The following is a 24,958-nucleotide window of genomic DNA, read 5'->3' as shown; positions in this document are numbered from 1 at the left end:
GTACCAGTTGGATAGGATCAGTTTCTGTGATTCATCGTTCTCTATCTCACCTGGGTTCCCCTTACTCTGTACACTATTGGTCACACCAACCCTGTTCTGAATCTGCACCTCTCTGAGGTGTGACCGAGGTTTGGTGCAAACTGTCCAGATATTTCTCCCCTTCCCTTATGTGTTGGAGTGTCTCCAACTCGCACTCTAGCCCAGTGTGTCTGAGCCGGAGAGATTCGAGGCAGATGTGTTCACTTGGGACAGTCTCACTGCCCACAAACGTCTACATTCTGTCGTCCAGACACGCAACCTGCTCTGCCATATCTTAGCCTAACCTTGTTTTAGTTATTTAATCAGTTAAGCTCTTTATCCAAACAATTATTTATAGTTATATTAATTAGTTTACCTAGTTAATTTATTAATTTAATAATGTAAGTTTTAGTTTCCCAGCTCATAGTTTAAACCACTGTCCTAGCTTAGAGAGAAAAGAAACGCTAATACTCACCAACCAATCCCCTACCTACTGTCCTGTGACGTCACTCCTTGTTTTGTTTTGTTTTTGAATTTGCTGCTATACTCTGCCTCCACTGCTGCCACCGCTCAAGTCCACACTCTGTCCTTGGCCTCTCGATCTATTTATACACTGCCTCCGCTGTGGTCCCTTGGTTCCCAAGCTTTTTTCAGATATCATAGGGGGAAATTGAAGCCATTTTTAACACATTAAGAACTTTATTTTGTAAATTCTAAGTATTTTACGTCTATCAGAAGAGATTTAGGTTAACCTTGCACATTGTTTCATTTCAATATTAGGAATAGACTTAAAACTTTGGAATGTACATAACTTGTTCTTTGTATCCTAAAATATATGTATTTAAATGTTGAAATGTAATACTATTTTGTGTACCTTTGCAGGAGATGGACATCTTGGTGTTTAGCTGTGTTTTAGACCAAGTAAAGCACATTGGCTAGGTTGGTCCAAAGAGCATCATCGGAGCCATTACTGTGCGAAAGGACTTGCATGCCTTTTCCAGGATGAAGAAAATCAGTCTTAAAACGATCAAAAAATCCTTCAACTTGAACAAAGGCAAAGACGAAAATGAATTTGTGGTGGTACAACAGCCATCACTTGTCACCGATTTTGGGAAGGAGGACACTCTCTTCAGTTGTTACGGGAAAGATTTAGCTGGTAATGATCTAAACAAAGCAGACGAGGATGACAAAGGACCAAAAAATAAGGCAAAGGGTGAAGGTTTGATGGGTACGCTGAAAAGGAGGCTTTCTGCAAAGCAGAAACAAAAGGCTAAAGGGAGTTCACCTTCGGTCAACTCGGTGGAGGACGATCGATTTTCCTCCTCTTCAACCCCAACAAGCATTAATGATTTAAAAGCTCAAAGACCCTTAAGGTCCACGTCACTTCGTAGCCACCATTACAGTCCTACACCTTGGCCTTTGCGATCAGCCAGCTCAGAAGAGACCTGCATTAAGATGGAGGTTAAGGTCAAGGCATTAGTCCACAATAATAGTCCAACCCAGGCATTAAATGGAGTTCGTAAGGAGTTCCACGATATGCAGACAGACCATGTGTTTCAGGACCAGAACAACACAATCAAAGAAATTGAGACCCAAAATGGCAACGCTCATCTGAATCTTGATGAATCTTGTCATGCCCCTGTGGTTATTGGATTAATGCCTCAGAACTACATTCAGTACACAATGCCTTTAGATGAGGGAATGTATCCTATGGAAGGGTCCCGTACCTATTGTCTTGACAATCCATTGCCAATGGAAGTTGCATCAGTGCCATCCCATTTATGTTGTAGTGCCCTACAGGCAGATGAAGGCCATATGGTCCCAGATTTGGTGGTTGCTTCTGATATTTTCTTGGACCCACCTGTAAATGGTCTATTGATTGGTACCACAGGTGTCATTTTGCAGAACTCCAGTTCTAACCATGTTGATCTCCCTCCACTATCTCCACTCCTACCTCCAGTTCCAAATCAAATGCAGTTGACATTTCCTGGGTTTGGTGGCACAGCGGCCCATGTAGCAGAAAGAGTTCGTCATCATTTGAACTTTGACCCAAATTCGGCTCCTGGAGTAGGAAGAGTTTATGACTCCGTACAAAATAATGGTCCAATGGTGGTCACAAGTCTCACCGAAGAGCTGAAAAAACTTGCAAAGCAAGGATGGTACTGGGGCCCCATAACACGATGGGAGGCAGAGGAGAAGCTTGCCAATGTGCCTGATGGTTCTTTCCTTGTGCGCGATAGTTCTGATGACCGTTATCTTTTAAGCCTGAGTTTTCGTTCACAAGGCAAAACTCTTCACACTAGAATAGAACACTCGAATGGCAGGTTTAGCTTTTATGAACAGCCTGATGTGGAGGGGCACACGTCTATCGTAGAGCTGATTGAGCATTCAATTAAGGACTCTGAAAATGGAGCGTTTTGCTATTCTCGGTCTCGCCTACCTGGCTCTGCAACTTATCCTGTAAGACTAACAAACCCAGTCTCCCGGTTCATGCAAGTGCGTTCACTACAGTATCTGTGCCGTTTTGTTATTCGTCAATACACTCGAATAGACTTAATTCAAAAACTGCCTCTGCCAAACAAAATGAAGGATTATTTGCAGGAGAAGCACTACTGAAAAGTTTTGAAGTCTTGCAGATTGCACTTTTGGAACTGGAATGCATTGGAATATTTTTAAATATAATTTATCGAAAATTAGCTTTAAAAAAACCTTGTTTAGTTGAAGGTGCTCCTTCATTTTGTAATCACAGGCCTCTGTTCTCTTTCTCTTATCTTCCCCTCCCCACTCCACCCCACCATGCATCCAGCAGATGTTGAGCACAGTCTCTTTGCCAAATAAAGTCATCCCATTTTTCATGTTGAGGTATAACACTATTTTCTCAGTCACCTATGAAAGAGTGCTGGGTCCAGTCTAAGCCCACTCTTTGTAGACTTTACACTGTCCAGCTGGAACTACATCACAACTAGTGTAATAAACGCCCATGAGCCAGATAGCCAAATGCTATGATGGCCTTATTAAAACAACCATTTTGCATTTCAGATATTCTCATTCATTAGACTCCCATGGATTGGCAGTGATGTCAATGCTGATGATGGTTTGGCCAAAAATTATTTAGCTGTACACTTATATATCAAAACTGAATTTAAAACAGTTATCTCGTGGGCCAGCGTAGTTCTGTCATCTATTAATGTTGCCATTTTCTGTACATATTCCATTTAAATGACCTAGTCCCTAGATAATGCCATGTTGGAGACGGTGCTTCTGTGTAGGTTGGCTCTGCTCAAAAGCAAGTGACTTCCCAGTGGCAATGTGTACCAATTGAGGTAACACCTGGGCAATTTATCTGCTTTAAAATCAAGCTATGATTTGTTTAATGCTTAATGGAGGAAAACAAACAAGACAATGTGTTCGGTGCAGCAGATGGTATGCAAGGCGCACAGATCCATGTACAATTTGCTGTTTACTTGGCTAAGTGTGCTGGTATAATCAGCAGCTGACAGCCTGAAATGTCACACCTTGTGCCACTTCTCCTGCATACAAATTACTGTGTTTCTATTTCTGACAAACATTTCTCAAACAGACCTGTGCACGAGTCCAAAAATTCTGCCTTTTTTATTGATTGGAATTGATTTTTCCTTAAAATTCTGCTGTTTTTTAAAAAGATAGGATTTGCCATCTTCTGTCCTTTTTTTGTATTTTACTTTTGTGAGCATTTTGAGTTTGATTTGAAAGATTGTCTCCAAATGCCTTTTTATAGTAGAGCACAACATAGATTTATTTTCACACGTCTGGTTTGCACATAAGGTTCTTGTGCCAGTTTGTGCTTGTCCGCCCATGGACCAATTTTTAAAGGGCCATCATGCCAGTATTCTGAGCATTGGATTAAAATCCAGTGGGAGACCACATTGAATACAGTAAGTATTCTCCCTGGTTTTAAAGGGAACTAATGAGCTTTATTTACATATTTGAAATTGTTTTTTTCAAAAAAAAAAAGGTTGTGGGCCATCAGCATTAATTTCTGAGGTAATACATTTTATGGATTCATTTGTTTTCAATTGAATCATATGAATTGTAATTTGGAAATCATAATTGAGGACCTTGAACAATTACTCATAATGTATCCCTGTAACCATCAGGTAAAGATTGATTAATCATGCCAGTGAGATAAATTGGATGTTTTTTTTGTGATTTTTATCAGTTGGCATATTATTACTGTAGTTCATTTGTATTTCAATAGACCAACTGACTTAAATTTAGCAATAATTTCTTTCCTTTCTTCTCCTTCTGTTGAAGTACTTTGTGCACTTTTAGGTTGTGTTCAATTTCACGTTTTTCTGTGTTGCCATATAGAACATTTCTGTAGTGTACAGGCAAAACTGTTGCTATAAAATCATTTGTAATATGCCAGTTATTAGTGTGCATTGTCATTCATAGCGGTACACAACACATTGTTCCTATTTGGTCTTGCACGTGAGAGGCACATGAATGATAAACTTTGACTCTTTGCCATATTCAGGCACCAGTAAATCTGAAACCACAAGCTTGAAGCAGACTTCTTGAACGATAGTGATTTTACCCTGTACAATTTCTTTTGAAGATTCTTAATTTGAACAAATCTTCTATACTGAGTATTTCATGCAGGCTTTATTTTCTGATTAACAGCTTTATATGCAATGGCCTCTGACATACATATTAGCACTCTCGCTGCTACAGAAGTTCTGTGAGTTACAACCTGCTTTTTGCTTGGGAGACAGAAGAGAGTATGACTCCCATAAACTCTGTTACAGGGTTTACTGTACAAAATGTTTAGTGCTTAATGACATACAGTTTTAAATTGATTGTTAATTACTTTAAAATGTTTTATACCTGCTATTTGCAATTTTAAGGTAGAGAACCTTCAATTTGACCTGCCTCTCAAGCTTTGTGTAGAGTTTTGGTCTCCTTACCTAAGGAAGGATATACTTGCCATAGAGGGAGTGCAACGAAGGTTCACCAGACTGGTTCCTGGGATGGGGGGGATTATTCCAGGAGAAGAGATTTAGTAGACTAGGCCTATATTCTCTAGAGTTTAGAAGAATGAAGTGATCTCATTGAAACATACACAATCCTTACAGGGCTTGACGGGGCAGATGCAGGGAGGTTTTTTTCCCTGGCTGGGGAGGCTAGAATCAGGGGTAACAGGCTCGGAATAAGGGGTCGACTATTTAGGACTGCGATGAGGAGAAATTTCTTCACTCAAAGGATGGTGAATCTTTGGAATTCTCTACCCCAGAGGGCTGTGGAGGCTCAGTCATTGGGTATATTCAAAACAGAGATCGATAGATTTTTGGATATTAAGGGAATCATGGGGATAGGGCAGGGAAGGAGATGAGGTAGAAGATCAGCCATGATCTTATTGAATGGCGGAGCAGGCTCGAGAGGCCGAATGGCCTACTCCTGCTCCTATTTCTTATGTTCTTTCCCATTGTCTGGTGCAGTGGCAACTTTGATAGATGTCCTATTGGATTTGATTGTTCACAGAGCAGTGCTACTGCTCCATGGCCACATGAAGCAAAATCATGAATTACTGGAAGGTCTGTTTTGCTCCAATCTAAGTAAATTGAGCCCTGTTGCAAAGGAAAATGACTTTCATTTAAGGAGGGGGAAGAAAGAATCTTTATTAAAAACGGATTGTATCCTACCATTTTTTAATGGTATTCCCCCTATATCTGAAATACATGTTTGGAATAAATGTACAAATGATCCTTTATATTCTCGTATAAGGTGACTCAAGTATAAGATCCCCACAGAAATCCGTGATGTTGCATAGCAGAAAAATACGTGTTAGCTGGTATCCACGATACATTTTCTCTCAGTTCTTTCTTGTTTGACCCAGCGCATTTCTTTCAACTGTTTTTAAAATCACTTCTCCCTGTATCTACTATGATGATGTAAGGAGGGAAATGTGCCCTGCAAATGTCAGCACGCAGGAAGAGCGGACCAGAGCTGGCAGCAGTTCAGAATGCACTTGTTTGGTGCTGTCTGGTCCTCTATCCTTGGGGAAAATGCTGCTCCAGGAGGCAAAAAATGGATGTGACGCGTGTCTAAAACTTTTAGCCTCTGACACAGACATGAATCTCCAGTCTTGTCTGCAGGTACGTATAGTATTGTTTGTCCCTGTAGCAACCACTTTTTCCAAATCCTCTGCAAGTCAACGTGACAGATACTTTTGTGAATGATGTACACCAAAAAAAATTCCAAATCAAAAGTATCCATTTATGTTTTGTGTTCATGTTGTTTGGCGTACTCATTTAAACTGCTAATCATAACCATGTCCATTTGGCATATTTGCCACATAATAGTGAGCCTGTAATTTTCTTTTAAACATGGAATGTGAAATTACTCTTCAAAACAAAAAATGGAAAATGCATGTTTTTTTCTGTATTGAATGGCCCATTAACAAAATGGCGGGAACACCTGCGAGTTCTGAAAATTTTATTTAATTACAGAGAACCACGCGTTTTCCAATCCATTGAATTTTTGTTTACAAATCCCTTGCCACACCCTGTCTCTGCAATTAACTTCTGCCATCTGTCCCAGCTTGTGCTGTTCACTGCTCTGACTCGGGCCCCACCCCCTCCTCACCAGTGGCAGAGTCTTCTGCTGCCTCAGTATCTGAGAAAATAGATGTGACGTGTGTCTAAAACTCTCTGGAGCTCCCCTCCCCTCCCCCCTTGTAGCCCTTCACCTTACTGCTTGACTCATGTGGGCCATTAATGACAAAAACAAGGCATTTTCCTGTTTTTTGTTAGGAACTTTGCTCCATTAATGTTTACAGCTTATACCCAGTAACCGAGGAACAGGCTGGATTCATTTGGAGTGGACAGTTCAACATTTAAGCTGCTTCACAGCTCTTCGCTGTCTGTTTTGACTAGTTTTTGTTCCACAGTGGATTGCTGTAAAGGTTCCAAAGAAAAGGACCATATACTTCTGGCATTTTCATTATTGTTAAAATAAACAACAATTTGAAGAGTTCTACTTTGAGAAGGAGACAATGTATTTACCTTTTTTCTCCTGGAGATATTGTCAGGCTGCTTTAGTGCCAAAATAGATTCATTTTTATTTCATAGTTGATAGAAGGAGTAAAATGACTTGTTCAATTTCTCTCTTTACGGAGTAGGGGCTTGAAGGGCTCCTGACTTTTTTGTGTGAAACAGGTTTGCTGATTGATTTGGAGTGAAATCTGACCATTGTAAACCTGCAAGCCTCCATTTTGAATTGCCGCAATAGCCAGAAGGAAAGGAGAGACCAAGGTAATAATAACCTTTCGTGTCCTGGACATGAAACGGAAGAGAATTTCACTGCAACAAGAACAAAATACGATGTTCCTTGTAAGGGTTATTGTAAATGATTATGTTTCAGGTTGAAATGTTGGACAATTTCCAGCCTTGATGTTTAAGATGTGGGATTCATAGGTAGGATGTGGATAATTACAAAGAGGATGGTAATGTTGGTCGTGGCTGACTGCTTAGTTTATAATTATCCTAAACATCTGTCCATATGTGGTCTGGGAAAGGAAACAGTCTGGTCTCCTGTAGCTGAGGGTCCTGTGATGTGTGACATTTTCAGATGTTGGAGGATTCTATTTCTGGGATAATCTCTATCCTTGGTGCTTAGAAACTGGCTGTATTGCAGTATTTACAATACTTTTTAATTCTTTCTAAAAGCATCTTACATTTTTTCTTTAGCAACTTTAATGTAATGAATACCTATAGATGCTTTACAGAAGGGAAGTGTACAGCAAACAACAGGACAAGAGTTAGGAGAGCTGACAAAATAGGTTTTCAGGCTTTTAAAGGGGGAGGAAAGTAACAAGACAGAGGGGTTTAAGGACGATCCAGAGAGCACAGATACAGCTGTCGGCTCTGCCACCCGTGTTGAAATGGCAGGGAGAGGAATTGCACATGAGGCCAGAAGACATGGGCTAGGATATGGGTTTGGAGGAGGTTGCAGAGGCAGGGTGGGCCAAGGTTCAGGATTTTGATTTCAGTACATTGAGACACACAGTTAGCAGTGTGGTTACCTCATTGTAGCAGTAACCCCTGCCAAATTCAAAGCATAGTTCAGAAGAAGTCTTCACTCACTGCAGGACCATTAATGTAAATATGGAATCCACATCCTATTGGGGATAAGATGCATCTTCGTGGTACACAGTTGGACAACTCAGTATCTAGGGAAAGCCTGAATACATTGAAGTATGAATCTCGGTCTCTATACAAATTGCTGTAGAACAATAATGCATTATACTGCGAAACTTATCTATTTCATAATAAAATCACTGCATGGTTAGCAATGTTCCATTTCATAATGCTTTGAAAAGTCCTATGTCAGGCTCAATCGGGAAAAACCCCAGGAAAAACTATCAACATTTATCCCCAGTAATAGTTACACCTTTAGTTGACACTGTGTTGGGGTTTTTCTGTGTTAAATGTCAGGTAAAGTTAGCTACTAAAGCAACAGCAGCTACTTGGTATACAGAGAGTTAACGCAAAAATCTACTTGAGTCTGTATGTATATACGGAGCACTGCTGTGAAGCACCCTTACCTTTTTTAGCCTTCGTGCCCTCCACCAGCAGCCATGTTGCTTTGGGGAAGCACCCAAAACTAGAGGTAAATATTAAAGTAAAAATGAACTTCAAAAACCTATTGTGCTTACTTACCCTACCTACAGCTTGCTGTTCTCGTCCTTTTCTCATTAAACATAGAAACATAGAAGATAGGAGCAGGAGTAGGCCATTCGGCCCCTCGAGCCTGCTCCGCCATTCAATGAGATCATGGCTGATCATCCAAATTCAGTACCATATCCCTGCTTTCTCCCCATATCCCTTGATCCCCTTAGCCTTAAGAAATATATCTAACTCCTTCTTGAATATAATTAATGAATTGGCCTCAACTGTCTTCTGTGGTAGAGAATTCCACAGGTTCACCACTCTGGGTGAAGAAATTCCTCCTCATCTCAGACCTAAATGGCTTACCCCTTGACTGTGACCCCTGGTTCTGGACTCCCCCACCATCGGGAACAGCCTTCCTGCATCTAGTCTGTCTAGTCCTGTTAGAATTTTATAAGTTTCAATGAGATCCCCTCTCATTCTTCTAAACTCTAGTGAATATAAGCCTAATCGACCCAATCTCTCCTCATACGTCATTCCTGCCATCCCAGGTATCAGTCTGGTGAATCTTTGCTGCACTCCCTCCATGGCAAGCGCATCCTTCTTCAGATAAGGCGACCAAAACTGCACACAATACTCTAGGTGTGGTCTCACCAAGGCCCTGTACAACTGCAGCAAGACATCCTTGCTCCTGTACTCGAATCCTCTCGCAATGAAGGCCAGCATATCATTTCCCTTCTTAGCCGCCTGCTGCACCTGCATGCTTACCTTCAGCGACTGGTGCACAAGGACACCCAGGTCTCGTTGCACTTCCCCTTTTCCCAATCTATTGCCGTTCAGATAGTAATCTGCCTTCCTGTTTTTGCCACCAAAGTGGATAACCTCGCATTTATCCGCATTATACTGCATCTGCCATGCACCTGCCCAATCGCCCAACCTGTCCAAATCATACTGGAGTTTTGCTGCATCCTTCTCACAGCACACACGCCCACCCAGCTTTGTGTCGTCTGCAAACTTGGAGATATTACATCTAGTTCCCTCGTCTAGATCATTAATATATATTGTGAATAACTGGGGTCCTAGCACCGATCTCTGCGGTACCCCACTAGTCAGTGCCTTCCACTCGGAAAAAGACCCGTTTATTCCAACTCTTTGCTTCCTGTCTGCCAACCAGTTTTCTATCCAAGTCAGTACCTTACCCCCAATCCCATGTGCTTTAACTTTGCACGCTAGTCTCTTATGCGGGACCTTATCGAAAGCCTTCTGAAAGTCCAAATACACCACATCCACTGTTCTATTCTACCAGTTACATCCTCAAAACATTCCAGTAGATTAGTCAAGCATGATTTACCTTTTGTAAATCCATGTTGACTTTGTCCGATCCTGTCACTGTTTTCCAAGTGCTCTGCTATTATATCTTTTATAATGGACTCTAGCATTTTCCCCACTACCAATGTCAGGCTTACCGGTCTATAATTCCCTGTTTTTTCTCTACCACCTTTTTTGAATAGTGGGGTTACATTAGCTACCCTCCAATCCATGGGAACTGTTCCAGAGTCTATAGAATTTTGGAAGATGACGAGCAATGCATCTACTATTTCTGGGGCCACTTCCTTAAGTACCCTAGGATGTAGATTATCAGGCCCTGGGGATTTATCGGCCTTCAATCCCATCAATTTCCCTAACACCATTTCCCTACAAATACTGATTTCATTCAGTTCCTCCCTCTCATTAGACCCTATGCTCCCCGACATCTCTGGGAGTTTATTTGTGTCCTCCTTTGTGAAGACAGAACCAAAGTATGTATTTAATTGGTCTGCCATGTCTTTGTTCCCCATTATAAATTCCCCTGATTCTGACTGCAAGGGACCTACGCTTGATTTTACCAATCTCATTCTCCCGCTGATAGTTGCCCCAGACACTCAGCCTCTACTTAGACGAAGATAAGTGGATAGTTGAAAGGGATGGCAAGTGAACCTCCCTCCCACCCCTACTGAGAGCAAAATGAGGGTTGGTTGGAAGGGAAGGTAAGCAACCCACCCCCACTAACCTGAGGGATGTTTGCAAGGGAAGTTTATATGAAATTGCAGATCCCCTGGTGCACCCCTCTTTCCCCCCCCCCCCCCCCCCCCCGGTCTCCAGATAACATAGCTTCTCTGCTTTTGCTCCCCATTCGCATCTTCCTCATGTCATCTACCACTCTCCTCCTCCTCCTGTCTCCCTCTTGTCCCCTCCGCTCTATCCATCTACCCTTCTCAACCCTTTCCCCAGATGGTCAATTAGCTATTGTGCAACACCCCACCCAGTTGAGACGTATAATGGCAACCATCACAACTCCCCCACACCCTATCATGAAACTTGGGGCCACCCTTCCCTTCTCGGGTAATTTCCCTCTCTTCTCTCCCTTCACCTTTCCTCCTCTCTCCTCATCCCTTTTCTCTCCTCATCCCTTTTCTCTCCCCTCTTCCCTGTCCTCTTTCCTCCCACTGCCCCTTCTCGCCTCCTTCCCCTCTTTGACCTCCCTCCCATCCCCCCATCTTTTCTCCTATCTGCCTCCTTCCCTACCTGGGTCCAATTATTCCCACCCTCTAACCTCGTTTGACCTGAATATTGCATTTGGTCTTGACAACCTGCCTGCAACACTATGGGAGAGTAACTAGTTTTTGTTTTGAATACAAAGGTGTCCCAGCTGTAAGAATAAATTTATTGCAGCCTTTTGTAATTCCTGGCTTCTTAAATTTGTATCTGCCGTTTTTCCCTATCCCAAAAGAAAATAAAGCAAATTAGTAATGTTGTCTGTTGTCTTGGCCATTGAGCACACCTTTGAGCAGAGGTGAGGAGTCTAGCTGATGAAGGAGTAACCAGCATTGAGTTGTATATCGTGTCTTTCTACCAGGTGGCACTACAAATCATTTGCAAAGATCATTAAGAATTCTTTGATGCTCTAGTCTCTCTCAGTTGGAGTATAAGGGAATATGAGGCAGAGAAGATGGTAAAATTATACCAAAAAAAAAATCAAGAAAACCTTAAATGTCCTTTAACAGTGCCTGTGAAATTCAAATCTTTTACCTCATTCCTAACTTTGTTATTTCAACTTCCCAAATCTGGCTAGTTTCCCAGAAGTTTGCATCGCTGAGTCATCACAAAGTGAGAACATGTGCACTGGCAGCTGTCCAAATGAATATTTTATCAGTTCTTCAGATGCAACTTCCCCTATTGCTTGTTTTAAATATGCATGTTGAGTACAGTCCCCGGACATTCATGGAAACAATTTATCTCCTTATGATTCCTCATTTATTCTAATGCCAAAAATATAATCTTAATCCAGGGAGTGTTTGTTTGTTTTTCCTCATATTAGGTACAGAGCTACAACTGCCATTCTCACATCTATGTGGTAAGTCCAGAAATGTTTGTGAAGTATAGTCTTGAGCTGGGCTGAGTTTTGACAAAGTAAGGTTTCGCAGCTCTCCATATGTTGCTTTGAATTCCTGATTATTAGCTAATCAGGCTTTTGGTGAGGGTGTTCATGGCATTAACAGAATTGAAGATAATCTCATGAGCTAATCTCAGCACGGCAGAGCAGATGGTACAACACGATGGGCATTTGTACATGATTTCTGTGGGATTTTATGAAGAAATGTTTTGCCGAAGTGCACTTCTGCATAATAGATCAGTTGGGTTTTTCTATTTTTTGGTTTATCTGTTCTTGGGATGTGGGCAACACTGAGAAGGCAGTATTTATCGCTGATCTCTGGTTGCCCTAAAAGTCAACTGTTTGTGGTGGGATTGGTCAGACTGGGTAGGAGTGGCAGGTCCCTTCCTGAAGGATACTAATGGCGCTCATTGGGTGTTTACAATAATCCAGCAACATTCAGCCCGCAAATGACCAGATTCTTTTGAGTTCAGTTTCAGAACTTGCCATGGTAGGATTTGAATTCACAACCTCTGGGTTCAGTACCATAACCCCATGGCTACCGTACCCTTAATGGAGTACCCTTAACAAAGTAATTTAGTACAATGCACATTACTGTTTACTCATGACAGTTCAATTTTTTGAACTAAAAAAATTGAATTATACAATCATTTAATTGACATATAAATGGCTCATTCCACGCTTGTGCAAAGGAGGATTTTTAAAAAATCTCCAATGACTCCATTCGGTAGCACGAACGAAAGTGAATTAAGCAAAGTGTACAACCAAATCACAATCAAAACAAAATGTAAACTACAGGTTAAATCAGTAGATGGTTTTCCACTTTGGAGCAGATTGTATAAATTACTTGTGGAATGTGCCTTATTGCACTCTTCCATTTCTGATGCTCTCTGTTCAAAGTGCCTGTATGGTTGACAGTTTGCACTGGAGCTCTTTTCTCTAGAGAAGCAGTCTTCAACAACAACTTGCATTTATATAGCGCCTTTAACATAATAAAACGTCCCAAGGCACTGCGCAGGAGTATTTTAAGACAAAAAATTTGACACCGAGCCACATAAGGATAAATTAGGGCAGGTGACCAAAAGCTTGGTCAAAGAGTTAGGTTTTAAGGAGCGTCTTAAAGGAGGAAAGAGAGGTGGAGTGGTTTATGGAGGGAATTCTAGAGCTTAAGGCCCAGGCAACAGAAGGTGCGGCCACCAAAGTTTGAGCGATTATAAACAGGGATGCTCGAGGGCAGAATTAGAGGAGTGCCGATATCTCTGGGTGGGGGCGGTGGATGTGGGACTGAAGGAGATTACAGAAATAGGAAGGGGCGAGGCCATGGAAAGATTTGAAAACAAGGATGAGAATTCTTCCTGGGATATGATGAGGTTGGCAACATATTCCGTTTGGATGGCTAGGTTATTTGAGTTAGATGTGGAGAGGAGGACAAAGGGGCATCAGTACAAAAATAAGAAAGCAGTGTTAGGTTAAATTAACTTTTTGCAGAGAATTTACTACTGGAAGAGATTGGCAGAATGTACGATGTATATGGATTTACTACATGCTTTCAAAAGGGAGCTGGACATGTTCCTGTGAGTAGAAGACATTGTGAGTTATATTACGTAGAATTTACAGCACAGAAACAGGCCACCCAACAGGGCTATGCCGGTGTTTAATGCTCCACATGAACCTCCTCTCACCTTCACATCATCCTATCGACATATCCTTCTATTCCTTTCTCCCTCATGCACTTATCTAGCTATCTAAACTTACAGGAGGTTATGTGGGGCTCGCAGTGATCAATGCATGAATTACTGAATCCCCTGGAGCTTGTTAGATTGTCTTTGGGTCAGAGATGAATTTCCCAAAGATTTTTGCTAAATTGCCCTGATGATTTTCTTTTTTTTTTTTGCCTCTCCCAGGCGATTTCATGGTGGTGGGGATGGTTGTTGATGATGCATATAAGCATGTCTGGATGCACGGGCTGGATTGGCCCATCAATCTTGTTTCTCGATTTTGTACGTTCGAATGGTACTGAATTAATAAAGGACTTCTGATAAGGTCTAAGTTAGGCCAATTATTTAAGAGGATGATACAGGTTAATCGGGAGGTTTTCTTTATGGTGAAGTCATTCTACCAGTTTTGTGTTGCTATGAAGCAGTTCCTGTTTTGCAGTGATGTAAAAATTACCTAATTATTGAGTCAAGTCCCAATGTGACTCGGCAGGCGAGTGGTGATTTGCTGTTTCACACTGATAATGTGTGGAGCTTAAAAAGAAGTGTTACATACAAACATACGAAAATGACAGACGGGAAAAGGCTCACAGGTCCGTCTAGCCTGTCCCATATAATTGCCTAGAGCATCACCGTACAGATGCTTCCCTTTCATTCGAAGCCATGTAGTCTCCTGGGAGAGGTGAAAACCCAGAACAATTGAGGAAAAAAATCTGGAAGATTCCTCTCTGACCCTTTAGGCGATTGAAACGAGTCCAGTAGATCACATAAGCCCTAATTTATATTGAAGAATACCTACCTCTTGGGTCAGGACGATCTTCAGCCCAGCCAGAAACAGGTCCAACTCTCTTGTGAAGGAATACAGCGAAACAGCGTTCACCGCAGAAGCTGGCTGTTCCACAGGTGGACTACTCTATAGGAAATGAAGAACTGACTGACATCCAACTTACATTACAACAGTGACTATACTTCAAAAAGTACATCTTCGGCTGTAAACAACAATTTGCATTTATATAGCACCTTTAACATAGTAAAATGTCCCAAGGCACTTCACAGGAGCGTTATCAAACAAAATTTGACACCGAGACACGTAAGGAGATATTAGGATAGGTGAACAAAAGCTTGGTCAAGGAGATAGGTTTTAAGGAGCGTTTTAAAGGAGAGAGAGAGGCGGAAAGGTTTCGGCAGCTGAAAACATGGCCAGCAATGGTGGAGCGATGAAAACCTGGGATGCACAAGAGGCCACAATTGGAGGAGCGCAGAGATCTAGGAGGGTTGTAGGGCTGGAGGAGGTTAGAGATAGGGAGGGGTGAGGCCATGGAGGGATTCAAAAACAAGGATGAGAATTTTAAAATTGAGGCGTAGCCGGACCGGGAGCCAATGTACATCAGTGAAAACAAGGGTGATGGGTGAATGGGACTTGGTGTGAGTTAAGATATGGGCAACAGAGTTTTGGAAGAGCTCAAGTTTACGGAGGGTGCAAGATGGAAGGCCGGCCAGGAGAACATTGGAATAGTCGAGTCTAGAGGTAGTGCAGAGTTAGTGGATGCATTGGTTTTGATTTTCCAAAATTCCCTAGATTCCAGAATGGTCCCAGCGGATTGGAAGGTAACAAATGTAACCCCGCTATTCAGGAAAAGAGGGAGGGAGAAAGCAGGGAACTACAGGTCAGTTAGCCTGACATCAGTCATCGGGAAAATGCTGGAATCCATTGTTAAGGAAGTGGTATCAGGGCACTTAGAAAATCATAACATGATTAGGCAGAGCCAATATAGTTTTATGAAAGGGAAATCGTGTTTGACAAATTTATTAGAGTATTTTGAGGATGTAACTAGCAGGGTAGATAAAGGGGAACCAGTGAATAGTATATTTGGATTTCCAAAAGGCATTCAATAAGCTGCCACATAAAAGGTTATTACACAAGGTAAGTGCTCACGGGGATGGGTGTAATATTGTAGCATGGATAGAGGATTGGTTAATGGACAGAAAATAGAGAGTAGGGATAAACGGATCATTTTCAGGTTGGCAGGCTGTAACTAATGGGGTGCCGCAAGGATCAGTGTTGGGGCCTCAGCTATTTACAATCTATATTAATGACCTAGATGTAATGTATCCAAGTTTGCTGATGATACAAAGCTAGGTAGGACAGTGAGCTGTGAGGAGAACACAGAGTCTGCAAAGGGATATTGATAGACTAAGTGAGTGGGCAGTAAGGCAGCAGATGGAGTATAATGTAGGGAAATGTGAGGTTATTCACTTTGGTAGGAAGAATAGAAAAACAGAATATTTTTTAAATGGTGAGAAACTTTCAAATGTTGGTGTTCAGAGAGATTTGGGTGTCCTCGTGCAAAAAAGCACAGAAAGCTAGAATGCAGGTACAGCAAGCAATATGGAAGGCAAATGGCGTGTTGGCCTTTATTGCAAGGGGGTTGGAGTATAAGAGTAAAGAAGTCTTGCTACAATTGTACAGGGCCTTGGTGAGGCCACACCTGGAGTACTGTGCACAGTTCTGATCTCCTTATCTAAGGAAGGATATACTTACCTTGGAGGCGGTGCAACAAAAGTTCCCTAGATTGATTCCTGGGATGAGAGGGCTGTCCTATGATGAGAGATTGTGTAGAATGGGCCTGTACGCTCTGGAGTTTAGAAGAATGAGAGGTGATCTCATTGAAACGTGCAAGATTCTGAAGATGATTGACAGGGTAGATGCGGAGAGGTTGTTTGCCCTGGCTGGAGTGTCTAGAGCTAGGGGGCAAAGTCTCAGGATAAGGGGTAGGCCATTTAAGACTGAGATAAGGAGGAATTTCTTCACTCAGAGGGTTGTGAATCTTTGGAATTCTCTGACCCAGAGGGCTGTGGATGCTGAGTCTTTGAATATATTCAAGGCTGAGATAGATAGATTTATGGACTCTAGGGAAATCAAGCGATATGGAAATCAGGCAGGAAAGTGGAGTTGAGGTCGATGATCAGCCATGATCTTATTGAATGGTGGAGCAGACTCGAGGGGCTGTATGGCCTACTCTTGCTCCTATTTCTTATGTTTCTTATGTAAAAAAAGACATGGATCAGGGTTTCAACAGCAGATGCACTGAGGTGGGGTGGAAGCGGCCGATGTTACGGATGTGGAAGTAGGCAGTCTTAGTGATGGAGAGGATAAGGGGTTGGAAGCTCAGCTGAGGGTCAAATAGGACACCAAGGTTCCAGAAGGTCCGGTTCGGCCTCAGACAGTGGCCAGGGAGAGGAATAGAGTGGGTGGCTACTTAGTGGAGTTTGTGGCAAGTACCGGAGACAATGGCTTCGATCTCAATATTTAGTTGGAACAAATTTCTCCTCTTCCAATGTGGGATGTCAGACAAGCAGCGTGACCAATCAAATGCAGTGGAGGGGTCGATGAAGGTGATGGTGAGGTAGAGCTGGGTGTCATCGGCATACATGTGGAACCTAACATGTTTTCAGGTGATGTCACCGAGGGGCAGTATGTAAATGAGAAATAGGAGGGGGCGAAGGATGCTTGAGGGAGGAAAACCCATTGCAAGTGATTCTCTGGCTACAACTGGATAGAAAGGAATGGAACCAGGCCATTTCGGTGGTGTGGCAGGGCGGAAACCTGATTGAAACATGGAGCTACAGGAAAGGTGGGCACGAATTTAGGAGGCGACAACGCGTTTAAGGACTTTGGTGATGAAAAGGAGGTTGGAGATGGGGTAGTAGTTTGGCGGTAGTAAAGCGCTTTGGGACGTCCTGAGATTGTGAAAGGCACACTACAAATACAAGTTCTTTTTCTTCTTAGTTCTGCCCTTGCATAACTTGAGAGTCTGGTCTTCCCTAACCTATTTAGCGAAATAATTGGTCCACATAAATGCAATCTAGTGCCTTCATTATCTTAAACTTCAATCAAATTGCCCTTATTTTAAACTTGAGTGTGAGAACACTTCCGACAGCACTTTTGAGATACTTACCATTTATTGGTACAGAGCTCCCTGCTGTTCTTGAGAGAATAAACAAGGTACCACGAGATTGGGATAGGTTTCAGACTATAGGGTGTTAACCAATTTTAGATAGGTAGTCATTAACCATATTTGAATGGCTTTTACACCGATGAGTGATTCCAATGTATGGTCCTCAAACTCCAAGAGTTTGTGGCAAGGTCTAGTCACTAATTCCAAACCCTTCCCCGCTACTGTCTCAGGCTGAGCCAGGCCATTCAGAATATTGCATACTGTTCAATCATGTAAAAAAATACTTATCCTACATTATAACTGATACTGTACAAATGTTTCTAGTTTCTCTGCAAATTGTAAAAAGGTTTGGCCCCGATATTAATGGGGAGGGTACGGGGAAGCACGGTAGTGCATGGAATTCCTGGCTGCGGCCGGCGATGATGAAGCCCTGCCGATCGGAACACAAAGAAGAGACAGGGAGCCGCAGCCGGGGACCCCTGGGGTCGGTCCCCGGCCGTTAGTGAGGGGGAAAGCTTGGGGCCGCAGTTGGGAGGGAGGTGAGGCTGAGAGGTCAGGGCCGCGATCAAGGTGGGGTAGTGGGATACCCCTCCTGGCCCACAAGTAAACCTGAAAAATAAATTTTAACTTGCCTTCTGGACTTCTTCTGTCTCTCAGGATCAGGCTCCCAGCAGGTTTTGCCTGACAGGGAAGCTAACACTGCCCCCTGCCCCCCAATCCCTGCCTGCTCAGGCCAAATTGATGTGGCAGGTCAGGTCCTGGTAACCTCATCTGCCCCCGCCACACAGTGCTGCCCCCCGATTATCAAAATCCACGACAAGGCCTTAGACAACGTGGACCACTTTCCATACCTCGGGAGCTTGCTGTCAACAAGGGCAGACGTCGACGATGAAGTCCAACACCGCCTTCAGTGTGCCAGTGCAGCCTTCGGTCACCTGAGGAAGAGAGTGTTTGAAGACCAGGACCTCAAACCCGGCACTAAGCTCATGGTCTACAGGGCAGCAGTGATACCTGCCCTGCTGTATGCCTCAGAGACATGGACCATGTACAGCAGGCACCTCAAAGCACTGGAGAGATACCACCAACACTGCCTCCGCAAGATCCTGCAAATCCATTGGCAGGATAGGCGCGCCAACGTCGGTGTTCTTGCTCAGGCCAACATCCCCAGCATCGATGCTTTGACCACGCTCAATCAGCTCCGATGGACAGGTCACATTGTCTGCATGCCCGATACGAGACTCCCAAAACAAGTGCTCTACTCGGAGCTCCGGCACGGTAAGAGAGCCCCAGGTGGGCAGAGGAAACGTTTCAAGGACACCTTCAAAGCCTCCTTGAAAAAGTGTAACATCCCCACTGACACCTGGGAATCCCTAGCCCAAGACCGCACAAAGTGGAGGCGAAGCATCCGGGAAGGTGCCAAACTCCTCGAGTCTCTTCGCCGGGAGCAAGTGCAGGCAGCGCAAGGAGCACATGTCAACCCAAGCACCCCACCCACCCGCCCCTTCAACCACCGTCTGCCCCAGCTGTGACAGAGACTGTAGGTCCCGCATTGGACTAATCAGTCACCTGCGAGCTCATTTTTAATGTGGAAGCAAGTCATCCTCGGTTCCGAGGGACTGCCTAAGAAGAAGAACCTCATCAGACCCAAATCTGCATATGTAAAGCAGGACCCCGCTTCCTTCCTTAATATGGGGCATGGCGGGAAGGAAGCACGATCGGTGGAGTTAAGTGACTCCTGTTATTTTAATTGTCGTCCCACCTGGTTTCAACCAGGTAGGGGTAGTTAAAATTCGGGACCTTTGTGTCAGGTTTTTCTGTCACCTGGGCTTTATAGTTGATGTAGCTTGATTTTATTGTACACTTGTGAGATGGGAGATTGGTGCGCTCAAAATTCAATTACCTGTAGCTGTGCATTTTTCGTTTTGTATCCTGAAGATTCATTAATGATCATATAATGTGACTCACTTTATTTATGCCTCTGTTGGCTGAAGCTTGTTAGACAAAATCCTTATTGAACAATTCTTTCTGTGCTGAGTTTGTTTGTCCATTTTTTATGATATAGCAATTTCAGAATTCATACATTGCTTTGCACATAAGAATTCTCACGTTCTCACTGTAGGCTCCCATGGTTCCTTCACTTGCTCGTAGACACGAGAGAAAGATAGGGAATGCCTCTCCATAGTGAGAACTGTTGCTAAACTGAGTCAAAGTAATTTTCTCATTCCCACCAAACTAATTACATTGTAAAAACATGGCTGTTTAAATATGAAGGTGCCAATGATGTAGGTAAATAGCCTGGCATAAGCTACTGCAAACATTTTAAAATGTGTATTTTTTAGAATCCTCTGATAGTTCTGCTCTAATGTTTCTTTTTATGTTGAATGCACTCTGATATTATAGGTGTGCTGATGGTGATATATGGGCCTGAAGGCTTTGTAGCACAGTGTAAGCTCGTCCAGAGTGTTCACACTCCATCTGACACAGTTTCCTCATTACATTGGCGTAAAATATTGATAGGGAATGTTGCCATGATTAACTGCAGTTTTTCGTAGCCTTGCAGGAAGGCTCTTTTGGGGCGCACAATACGTCATGTAGAAGTTATCTGAAATATCTTTTCACAGCTGATGAGAAAAGGAGATGCTGATGCAAGGAGGAAAGCTTGTTCAGCTGGTCAACGCCTATGGGTATGAGCAACAGTACAACACTCAACACGGGAATTGCATTACACTGCCAAAGGAAATAGAAATGTTATGAGTAGATTATTAAAAATTCTCTTCAACTGATCGTTCAGAAGTTGAGTAATATAATAGACTCTAGATTGATGAGATTCTGCCTGAGGTGGAAATCTTGCAGCAAAATTGTGTTAATGACTTCCCCAGAGAGGGGAAGAAAAAAATTCATTGAATTGTTGCGTAAACTTGGATTTCAAGACTGCAGAGGAGGGAAATGACTAGCCCTCATTTTAGCAGCTGTTGAACATTGGACAGGCTGGTAGATTTTCAACGCCACCACTGTACTGCACTATAAAATGTCTCAGACAAAAGAATGTACTTTATAAAATGAGTTAGCTTCTCACCTCTAAATATAAAAAATAAAACAACCTCCTTGTTCACACAGAAATAGAGCTTTTCATTAAAATGAATTGTTTTAGCAATTACCTCTCAGATTATTTTTCCTACATTAGAAGAACATAAATGTCCTGCATTTGCTCATTTCAGTAAACAAAGTACTTAGCTGGACCACTGGCACTGACATATCGCAGTGAAACGAGAATTCATTGTGAAAAGGAGAGCATTAAAATCGGTGCTGTTTCAAATAGTCACTAATAACTGTACTTTAGCATTTCTTTCCCCAAAGTTTTAACTGAGATTACATGTTTTTAAGATGATTTCCTTATTAAGGGATATGTTGAATAAATTTGCTCTTTTTAAAAAAAAAAAACTTGTCTCTCCAATAGATACAGCTGTTGACCTTTGGGAACTATTAGGAGGGACATTTCTGATCAGCAAGAGGGACAGATTGCAAAACTCACGTGGAGCTGTTTTATTTTTTTTAAAAAAGCAGCATGTAGATTCCCCTGATGGCTCAGTAAGCTTATCCAATGAACAGGTAAGCTATACAGACCAAGTTTGTTCCCCAGTCTTATGCTGAGCATTCTTATCTCAGCAGTCAAGGATCTAAAATTGGTTTCGGTACCCATGAGTTAGGTAGGGGGGAATTGTCCAGGAATCCTGCCTTTGATTATTACACACCATCTCAACATATATATGCAAGTGAAAACAAGCTCAAGCTCAGAAGTGGTTGAATAGCCTTAAGATGTTTGTTGCCGAGGCTGCTTGTGCAAAATACTGGAAGCTGACTGCGCATTGCACAGTGCTCCGCCGAGTAGTCAATGCCTTTAGGAGATGGAGGAATTTGTGGAAAAGGAAATTATTTTTTAACAAATGACTTTGCCCAAAAGTAGATCACATATTTTAACCAGAATTAGTGTTTGTCACTAATTAGGTGCGAAGGTGAGCAGATCTGAACAAATGGTAATCATACACGCTATAATTACTGGTTGATTACTTGTTGTTGCTCTTGTGTATCTACCTTTAAGGGGAGAACTACTTTTTACAGCTCCTGTATACTGTAGTACCGGCAGTGACCACACCTGTATATAAACCCTGAGTAGGGATCTGTACGTTTAGTTTTAGAGTAACCCTCATCCAGTAAATACCTGTTGATTGTTCCCTGCAGTCTCGTGTCTAGTTATTGAAGGACACACAACATCAAAATTCCACGGATCTAACATTGGCGACGAGGCAGATTCGAACCTACCTGCAACACTGCATTACCTCCCAGGGATTTGCTCCTGGAGAACAGTGGAAGAAAGTTGAGGCCAGAAGCACGGGCGTCGACCACGAGCAACCGCCCAGTCATCCAGCGGAGATTTGAGCATCGCAGGGGAGGCTGTTGAGAGCTGGGCTTGGTTTTCCAGTCACGGTGGTCCAGCAAACCGGGCTGGCAACAGGTACGGCACAGACCCTTCCCGGACAGCGGCGGCTAGAGCCGACCGACGGCACAGAAAAGGCCGAGCAGCGTCGACGGGAGAAGAGAGGGTAGAGCGCACAGGGCGCAGCCGGTGTTCAGGACCGAGCGGCGTCGATGGGAGAAGAGAGAGGGTAGAGCGCACAGGGCACAGCTGGTATTCAGGACCGAACGGCGTCGACGGGAGAAGAGAGCGAGGCACGAAGGAAAATGCGCAGAGTGCAGCCGGTGTTCAAGGGACGAGCAGCGTCAGCGGTGAAGAAGGGAGAGCGCGGGAAAATGCCATTTTGAGCTGCAGCGGAGAAGGGAGAGCACGGGAAAACGACATTTTGAGCTGCAAGAAGAAGGGAAAGCGCGGGAAAACGCCATTTTGAGCCAGTCTAACCACACCCAGGGATGCTGAAGAGTGCCAGTATCACAGCGTTCGACAATGAAGTCGCAGATTGGACGACATATGTCGAACGCGTAGAAGTGTGCTGCAATGCGAATGAAGTGCCAGATGAGAGGAAAGCGCTGGTATTGTTGAATTCCATGGGTGCAAAAACGTATGGCTTACTGCGAAACCTAGTAACCCCAGAGAAGCCAGTGGAAAAGGATTTTGGAAACATAGTGTCAATCCTACAGAACCACTTAAACCCCACACCGCTGCTGATAGCAGAAAGATTTAAGTTTCACAAAAGGAACCAGCATAAAGATGAAAGTAATGCTGAGTATTTAACGGAACTGCGCAAGCTATCGAAACACTGCCAGTTTGGAACGGGACTAGCAGATACTTTAAGGGACAAGTTTGTGTGTGGGCTTCAAAGTGAAGGAACCCAGAAACGGCTTCTATCAGAAAAGGATCTTACGCTGGACAAGGCTTTCAGCATGGCAGTATCACACGAAGCAGCCGCATGGGGCGCTGCAGAGATACAACGGAGACCGCAAGAATATGGCACAAATGAAATGTCATACGGAACAGTGAAGTGCTATCGCTGCGGCAGAACAACACACGACCATAATGATTGCTGGTTTAAGGACAAAGTGTGCAGACAGTGTGGAAAAGTAGGACACATAGCAAGAGTCTGCAGGTTGGGAAAGAAAACCAGCAGCAAGAAATCTCCACAAGAGAAGTACAAGAAGGTACATAAGGTGACGGAGAGTAGTTCAGATGAACAGAAAAGTGATACAAACTCCAGAAGCAAGGAGCTGGGTTGTCTGAAACTACATAAGGTGATCCAAACGGAGGATCACCAAACTATCTGGGTCATGCTCAAGATAGCTGGAGTCCAAGTGAAAATGGAATTGGGCACAGGATCAGCCCTAACAGTCATAAACCGAAGGGACTACAAGTGGCTATTCTCACATATACCCTTGAGAGATACAAAGATTGTCTTGAAGACGTACACGGGGCCAAAAGTCTACCTCAAAGGAAAAATAAGGGTGAACGTTGTATATAACAGCAAGGAAACACCAAAAATGGACCTATATGTATTGCCAGATGGAGGACCACCACTACTAGGACGTGAATGGATCCGGAAGATACAGCTAGATTGGCATTCCATACAAGCACTGACTGTAGATGCCAAAAAGGATGACGACGCCACACCTGAACGACTGTCAAAAATGCTAACTGATGCACAAGAAGTGTTCCAGGAGGGACTCGGAACACTAAAAGGCATAACGGCGATGATCAAAATAGAGGAAAATGCAAGTCCAAAGTTTTTTAAGGCCAGGTGCCTTATGCGATCCGCCCAGCCGTCGAAGCAGAGCTGGAAGGTTTGGAACATTCAGGAGTACTGTCCAAAGTGGACTGGAGCGAGTGGGCTACACCCATCGTTCCTGTAATGAAGAGGTCGTTGAGTAATACGCCTGGGGAACCAAAGAAAGTTCGCATCTGTGGGGACTTTAAGGTGACAGTGAACCCAGTCCTTCACATGGTACTATATCCGCTTCCGCGGATTGAAGATATTTTCGCCTCGCTATCTGGAGGGAAACGCTTCACTAAGATTGATCTGGCCCAGGCGTACCTGCAAATGGAGGTAGAAGAAGCCTCGAAACAGTACCTCACGATCAACACTCATAAAGGTCTCTACCAATACAACCGGCTGGTGTTCGGGGTAGCATCAGCTCCGGCTATTTGGCAAAGGGCAATGGATCAAGTCCTGCAAGGGATTCCAGGGACCCAGTGTTATTTGGACGACATCCTGGTCACAGGCGAAAATGACAGTGCTCACCTTGCCAACCTGGAGCAGGTGCTCACTAAATTGAAGGAATATGGGCTCCGAGCAAATCGCCACAAATGCGAGTTTTTCCAGAAGCAGATCTCGTATTGTGGCCATGTTATTGATGAAGAGGGGTTACATAAGTCCCCTGAAAAGATTGAGGCAGTAGTCAAGGCTCCAGCACTGGAAAATGTGTCGCAACTGAGGTTGTTCCTCGGGCTGGTGAACTACCACCATAAGTTCTTGCCGAATTTGTCTACAGTACAACACCCACTGAACACCCTACTGCAAACGGGGGTAACATGGAAGTGGAATGAGGAATGTAAACGAGCTATCCAGAAGAGCAAAGCATTGATCACATCAAAAGAGGTGTTTGCTCATTTCAACCCAGCACTACCAATTCGGTTGGCGTGTGATGCATCACCCTATGGCATTGGAGCGGTGCTGTCGC

The 24,958-nt window shown here is 43.4% G+C and overlaps 1 protein-coding gene across 2 annotated transcripts in view; it reads left to right on the top strand.

Annotated features, from left to right (window-relative positions):
* Positions 1 to 4,425, top strand: part of socs6a (suppressor of cytokine signaling 6a) — a 54,481-nt gene extending 50,056 nt beyond the window's left edge. For both annotated transcript variants that reach the window (XM_085993435.1, XM_085993436.1), the window contains one exon: positions 901 to 4,425. In XM_085993435.1, coding sequence (XP_085849561.1) covers positions 1,021 to 2,634 — 1,614 coding nt within the window. In that variant the 5' untranslated portion in view covers positions 901 to 1,020 and the 3' untranslated portion in view covers positions 2,635 to 4,425. The remainder of the gene's footprint in view (positions 1 to 900) is intronic.
* Positions 4,426 to 24,958: the final 20,533 nt, after the last annotated feature.

The sequence above is a fragment of the Somniosus microcephalus genome, chromosome 7 (genome assembly GCF_052327205.1).
Source record: "Somniosus microcephalus isolate GS21.2 chromosome 7, FLI_Smic_1.0, whole genome shotgun sequence".
Taxonomy (NCBI): Eukaryota; Metazoa; Chordata; class Chondrichthyes; order Squaliformes; family Somniosidae; genus Somniosus; species Somniosus microcephalus.
Note: the sequence above shows the minus strand (reverse complement) of the source record. Positions and strands in the feature narration are given on the sequence as shown.